Source organism: Cicer arietinum, chromosome 7 (genome assembly GCF_000331145.2).
Source record: "Cicer arietinum cultivar CDC Frontier isolate Library 1 chromosome 7, Cicar.CDCFrontier_v2.0, whole genome shotgun sequence".
Lineage (NCBI taxonomy): Eukaryota > Viridiplantae > Streptophyta > Magnoliopsida > Fabales > Fabaceae > Cicer > Cicer arietinum.
In genome coordinates, this window is record NC_021166.2 from 56,044,866 (window position 1) to 56,052,079 (window position 7,214).

Below are 7,214 nucleotides of genomic sequence, written 5' to 3' on the forward strand. Positions count from 1 at the left end.
TATTTTTATAAAACAATTAAAACCATATTTATGTACATCAGCCTCATCTCAAAATATAATAAAATAAAAAATAATAATACGAGGTGAATACGATGCACATAATTCATTCCGTTAAACTTTCACTATGAGAAGTAAAATCACATTAAAAGAAACTTTTGTACAAATTCATTCCGTTTAAACTTTAACTATCAAAGATTTGTCACTGCAATATTAAAAAGACAAGTTTACAAAACTATTGACAAAGAAACTCATTGATAACTCTGAGTCAGTTGGTGTCTTCCCCTAAAAATGAGTCAAAAAATGTCAATGCAAAAACTTGTATTACAAAACTGGTAATTAAAAAATGGACTTTTCGTATTTAATAACATCTTTGGTGTTCAAATCATATATCTTGCAAATTTCTGCAATGGTATGTCTACTAAGGCCGTCATTCGCATCATCTTGACGAACAAGATTCTCAAGCTCTTTGGATGGACTCAATACCTAATTGATACATCATTTGAACAGAAAAGTATATATATTAGCAAGTAGACATTGAAAATCACTAATTTTGGCTTTGAAATTATGCATCGAACAATTTGGTTGCTGAATTAATAAAATTCCAAAACCATTTCTAAAATTTAAAATCTTCAATCACATTAGTTATTTTGGGACAAACAATGTAGTCCCTAAACCCCAAACGAACTAATGTGATCGCGAATATAATCAAGGTGTATTCGTAAAATTGTTTTTAACCCACCTTTGAAATCACTTGCTCACTTCCCAATATCTCAATTCAGACTAGACGAGAATATGTATACTTACCCAATGTGGTTCTTGAGAACTAAGGCTTTCATTTTTAGAATCTTTATGCTCAGTTTCCTTGTTATCCTTATAAGTGTTGGAAGACTTGCAACTATCTGAGACTAGTTGAAGCAGCTTCTCACTTCCCTGAGAAATTGAAGATAAAACCGAGCAGATTCTTATGCAAAATTCAAGATAAAATGACTTAGAAGCCATAAAGTGTATAACTTCTTTAATTTCCTCGAAATCAAAAGATGTTTGTTTAGCAATGGTAATTCTGCGATTTACAGTACCGCCACTGTAAATTTAAAGCATTGGATTTACAAATAAACATCTTGTGAAGATTAAAAGACCAATAAACTTCAATATATAGCAGGAACCCCTCATTATTTCAGGGAATAACCGGCATCCTGCAATATATTAGAAGTCTTCTTGCTGAATTTAGCTAGAATATAACATCTAAAAAAACAAAATACTCTTAATTGAAAATTTGAAAGCTGACAGGCAAAAGGAAAGTCCCTGATTGAGACCGCAAAAACAGACAACATAACATGAATGAGAAGAGAGGGGAAATAGTACAAACCTGAAGGGCCCTCCAATGAGAATAAGAGCGGAATAAAATCCAGAAGAATGGGACATTAGGCAAAGGTAAAATCTGTAATGTAAAATTAATATGAATGATTATATACCGATCAACACAATCTTGAAAATCTTTGCAAAAAGCCATAATATATTAGTTGTCAACAATCACAGAACACATACGTACGCTAAATGCAGAGCTCAATGGAATCAATGAAACTGAACCATAAAAGAATTTCCGGTGTATTATTGTCCCCCTGTCAACAGATATTATTAGCATTTAAAAATAAATCATAAGCGGCAGTAACACATTTCAGTTTAACACAGAAAATAATTTGTTCCACAACATCCGTGCAAGGAAAAAGAGATAATTATTACCTCATAGCAATATGTCTTAGTCTACGACGAACAAGTTGAGCATTCAAACTGCAAAAAAAATCATAAATGTCATAAAATAAAAGCTAAAAGAAGCAAAAGTGAAATGCCAGATCTTGTGCTCCATCCAAATTATGTTCCACAGGTGATTTTCAAATGGAAATTATTTCATAGACTCTACAACTTAAAAAAAAAAACTACAAATACATAATAACAAAGCTGGTTCTACCAGGGATAACTCCCATATTCAAAATGGAATTTTAACCAGGGAAAAACCACCAAGAAGAGAGGAGCCTCAAAGCAGACACAATGATGTCTCTCATTTCACAATGCATACAGTTCAATGTTAAACATCAAATAGGTGAAAAAGAATCGAATAACATAAAAAAATGAATCAGCAAACTATGATCACTCAAATATATCAACCACAAATAAAGAGCACCAAAGATCGATAAAGCCACCAAAGAAGAGCCTCGAAGATTGAAAAGCAGACACAAGCATGTCTCTCATTTCACAGTGCATACAGTTCCAAGAACATCAAAGAAGTGAAAGAACATAAAAACTGAATACATCAAACTATGATCACTCAAATACATCAAACCACGAATCCAGACCTCAAAAACCCTAATACGAGAGGAAATTTTTTAACAGTAAAAAATCAAATAAAATTAAAACAGAACAACACATTATGATCATTGATTAAGCAAGGTAACCACAAACCTTGATGGGTAAATGACTTCGACACCAGTAACTTCCTTCGACATAGACTTCAAAAAAATCTCCGATGGCTTAACACGTGACAAAAGCCACAAACCCAACCTGCAAAAACTCAAAATGACAATTCAGAATCAAGAACAAAAATTTCCCAAAAGAAACAAAAAAAAATCGTGAAAATATGAAGTAACAAATAAAGAAAAACTCACCCATGAATCTTCTTCTTGAAAGATCCATCAGGTGCATTTTCTAAACCAACCCAACCTTTATTCATCTGCAATAACAACATTACATCACACAACAAAAGGTTAAAGAAAACGACAGAGCCGGAAAGAGAAATGAAGAAGAAACGAATTGAGTAAGACCTTATCAGCGACGAAATCAGTAACAAGTTCAGCTTTGGCGTTAAGGGGTTTATCAGCAGTGTAAATGTTTTTCAACATTTCTTTGAAAGTTGAAGGGGATTGAGATGAAGTAGCTGAAGAAGCGGGGAGAGAGTGATCAATGGATCTGGTGAAGCACCAGTTTCTTCCTCGGATTGGGAACACAATCAATTTGGCTCTCATGGTGATTGAATTGGGATTTTGTAAAAAAAAACCCTAGCTCGGAAATGTAGTTGAAGGGTGAAGAAGACGAAGAAGAAGAAGAAGAATTGAATGTGAAAAGCGGCGCGGGTTACGGATCCTAATACATCCAAACTGAATCTATTTTCATTTTACTTTATATGTCCAAATATTACTATTCTATTGCCCTTTGTTTTTTCGATGTCAATTTTTATAAGTGCAAATAATATTAATAATAGCGTATTTCATTCCACTTTCATCACTTTGACATCTATGCTAAAACCACATTACATTAATTATAGATATTTCTCAATAAAATTTCTACATGAGAAATAAAAAAACTTTTAAATTCATTCCATCAAGTAGTAATATAAAAATGCAATTCATTTAAGAGGTGAAATGAAACAAAAAATTTTAAAAAGAAAGTCTAACATGTTAAAAATATTTTTTTAAGAATTAAGGGAGAGTTTTTTTTTTTTTTTTTTTTTTTTTTTTTTTTTTTGGAAAATAATTGTGGAGGTTTTTTTTTTTTTTTTTTTTTTTATATCTTACTTCTGACGTTTCTTTTAAAAGCAAATTCATCTAACATATAGTCATTTCTTCTCATTCCATCAAACGCATCATATCGTATAATTAGAAAACTTACAGTTGGTTTATAATTTTATCCTTTTAAATATAACATCTCTTATATGAGTGATTTTATCTAATCGATAACTCTTGCCAAACGAAACGACATAACTAGATGCACATGTCTCTGTTGTAATTATAACAATGATTTTCAAAGTCACGTTTAAAAATTATTTTTCATTTCATCGCAACTTATGAAAAATATATTCAATTTAACATCGCTCAAATATTTAAATACTTTAAAATTTATAAATAAGTCAAACTATAATTAAATTGTGTTTTTCACTTTCTCTTAAATAATACTTTTATATAGAAAGCGGATAAAATAATTTTATAAAAATAATAAAAGTATATAACGATGATCGTTATATCATAAAAATCCAACAAGTTTACTCTCCAACAACTTTAAAAAAAATAAACAAGGCATCAATTAACAAATCTTAGTATTTAAATTTTTTTTTAAGGCTTTAGAATTTTATTCTAAAGTTCTGCTATTATAAATAATCATAAAAATTCTTAATATCTGCTTTTAGTACCAAAAATAAATTTTAAACATTACATAGACCTTACAAAATATTTTTAGTATTGAGTATATTTACTTCAAAAAATCTTAATAAACAATTTTTAAAGAATGAATACTTTTGTTATTTCTTAAAAACTAACTTTAACTCCAAAAAGAAATTCTCAAAAATATTTGTAAAAGTACTAGAAAGCTTTACTTTTAGAAATGTTAAGTATCTCTAATGGGTTAAATATTTATGGGTGTTAATTTGTAATTTGAAGTGAGAAGAAGAAGACCATTGAAGTAAAACTATGCATATTATGAATTGTGATATACCTTAAAAAAATACCATTGAAGTAAAACTATGTGTTTCATTATAATCTCTCCGATCTCAAACATAAGAAAAATTAATCAAAGGAAATTTATATTAAATTTTTTAGAGAATGAATTATTGTTCTCTAGTCTATGATTGATTCAACGATGACAGTATTTTAAATGTGTATAATTGATTTTTTACATAATTATTTGTTCTTACGATTAATTAATTTTGTTTTTTTAAGATTACATCGCCACAGTAGTCCATGAAATTATATGGATCAATCATTTTAATTCATGTTTGAAATTTACAATAAACAAAATGATTTTTGAATTTAAATAACGTAATTGATTATTTCATTAACTTGTATTATTTTAAAGTATGATGTAGACGTTATATGTCTAAGTGTAAACCAACTTTATCTAATCCATTAAGTGAGGATCATTGCTAATTGTCATCACTCCGCCAAACAATCACTCATCTTTATGAACTAATCATAATAAATACTACTATTATCTTAAATATAAACAAAAATAGAATTAAAAAAAATTAATATATTTAATTTAAAATTTAGATTATATTTTTGGAGACGGTAACCAAGAAGACAATAATGTTTGAACTCAAGGACGAATTTTCGGAGTGAAGTCCAAGAGAGTGATGACTGAAGGTTTGGATGGATCATGGATGGACAAAATTCATGGTGATGTGTCTCAAGCTATGAAGCAAAAACACATCTCTAACTGTCATGTCAACATGTCAAACACGTGTCTGATATATCTTACCAATGTCCAATTAAAAAATGTTTTTATATTGGACACACACCAAATTATTTTCTAGGCACTTCAAAACTCCTAACCTTGGGTTAGATCTTTTACTTTTTGAGATGAATAGTATAATCGGACATCTTATCAATTTTTTGTGATGCACATTATCATATGATTGACCACTTGTTATAAACATATATAATTCATCTTCTTATCTAAAATCATTTTTGTAATTGCATTGTAAATGATTTGTTTTAGTATTCTTTTTTTTTTTTAGAATCATGATCATTATCACAACTTTGATTTTAGAAGGTTGAAATATTAATCTTAATTCTCAATTTAAAATTATCATTATAAATGGTGTTTTGGTATCCAATATTTAGGATATTAACCGTATCAAAATCTGTATGATATTTGTATTAGTGTTTATGCTTTATAGATCTCAAGAATCAAACTTATTCACAATTTTTGTGTGGACATTCTTGGGACAACCAATAGAACTAAAGGTGCACATGAGAAACTCTGAAGTGAACACTCACCGTCAATTTAAGGGAAATGTTAACTTATCAAAGAAATATTATAAAGGATAATTTTAATTTAGAGCTTAAAAATCATCAAAAACAAAAACAACAAGATCGAGAGTGAATTTGATCTCTTGGAGATTCAATTCAATGTCACTTATATTCTCAAAGAACATATTGAAAGAATTAAGACTCACTTCATTTTCCATTTGTGATAAGTTAGTGAGAGCTGAGAATGATGTTGGACAATATTTCTATCATTTTTACGGATTTAAATTTTATAATTATTTTAATTATTTATGAAAATTTGACTGCCAATAAGATGTTTTTGTAATTCTGTCGCAACAAATTACAATTCAAACACCACCAGAGTTATAAAATACTCATAAAAATACTAATAAAGTTGCTCTTCTTATAAAAATATTAATAAAGTTAAATAAGTTTATACTCTTACCTTTAATTCGTATAGATTAAATATAATTTTAATCATTTATATTTTACTTAATATTTATTTTGATCTTTTAATTTTTTTATTTATTAAATTTAATCTTTTATCTTTTACAAATTGTGTATTTTAGTCTTTGTCTCAGTTACAACAAAAACTATAAAAAAATCTCCTTTTAACGACCGTAAATATGTATCAGTTATAATAGGGATTTAACCCATTAATATCTCGTTAAAAGGCTTGCAACTTCTCCATTTAATCCATTAATATACTTGCAATTAAAAAAACTTTTCTTGCATACTTTAAAACATATTAAAGTCTTTGAAATAAAGGGTATTAAATGCATGCATATAGTTTTTGCGGGAGACAAAAGAAAACACATAATTAATTAATTGTATCTTAATGGTAAGGTTCCATTTCAAATGAGAAGAAAAATGGGATATTGAAATGCCACAAAACTGTTATGGGGCAAATTTCAGGATCAACGTGTATATTTTACAAGTTACAATCAATGTCATAAAAGAATAAGTATAATAAGCAAAACTTCACAATAAAATCCTAATTCTATTATCATACATGACTACTCAAATGAGAAAAATACAATCTAACCTAACATAAGACAACTTAGTGTCTGGTCCCGAGCCACGACACAATCAAACTGTCGTTATCTTCAATATTCATTCATTTTCCGCTACAATATTCGGTTCTTCACCTTGGCAAAGGTACTCATCACACATCGATAATGATCCCCAGTCCTTTCTCAGCCGCCGGATGTCTTCGGTGAAAGTTGAACCAGGTGCTCCAATGAACACACTAGACATGGCACATATAGTCTTGTCCAACATAGCTTCCACCTTCAGTGCGAAAATATTCATAATGAACATCACCAAGGACAAGTTAGAAAAGAAATCACAAAGTAGCATATAAAAGTGTTTTTGACAGAAATCACATAAGGATGAAAATGAGGAGAGAGAATATGATATTTATGTAGAGGTGATTTAAAAGATAAAGAAGAGCAAAATCAA

General features: G+C 29.0%; 2 protein-coding genes across 2 annotated transcripts in view; both read right to left on the reverse strand.

Moving 5' to 3' along the window:
* Positions 1-106: 106 nt before the first annotated feature.
* On the reverse strand, positions 107-3,147 carry LOC101496820 (uncharacterized protein C23H3.12c). Its single transcript, XM_004510532.4, has 8 exons — positions 2,817-3,147; positions 2,661-2,725; positions 2,458-2,556; positions 1,741-1,788; positions 1,550-1,619; positions 1,367-1,438; positions 805-930; positions 107-483 (listed from the first exon to the last, which is right to left on the reverse strand). The coding sequence occupies exons 1-8, from the start codon at positions 3,015-3,017 to the stop codon at positions 337-339; spliced, it is 828 nt and encodes a 275-aa protein (XP_004510589.1). The 5' UTR covers positions 3,018-3,147; the 3' UTR covers positions 107-336.
* Positions 3,148-6,573: 3,426 nt separating this feature from the next.
* LOC101496484 (O-fucosyltransferase 36) overlaps positions 6,574-7,214 on the reverse strand; it is a 4,039-nt gene continuing 3,398 nt past the window's right edge. Inside the window, exon 3 of the mRNA XM_004510531.4 lies at positions 6,574-7,043. Within this exon, the coding sequence (XP_004510588.1) occupies positions 6,867-7,043 (177 nt within the window). The 3' untranslated portion in view covers positions 6,574-6,866. The remainder of the gene's footprint in view (positions 7,044-7,214) is intronic.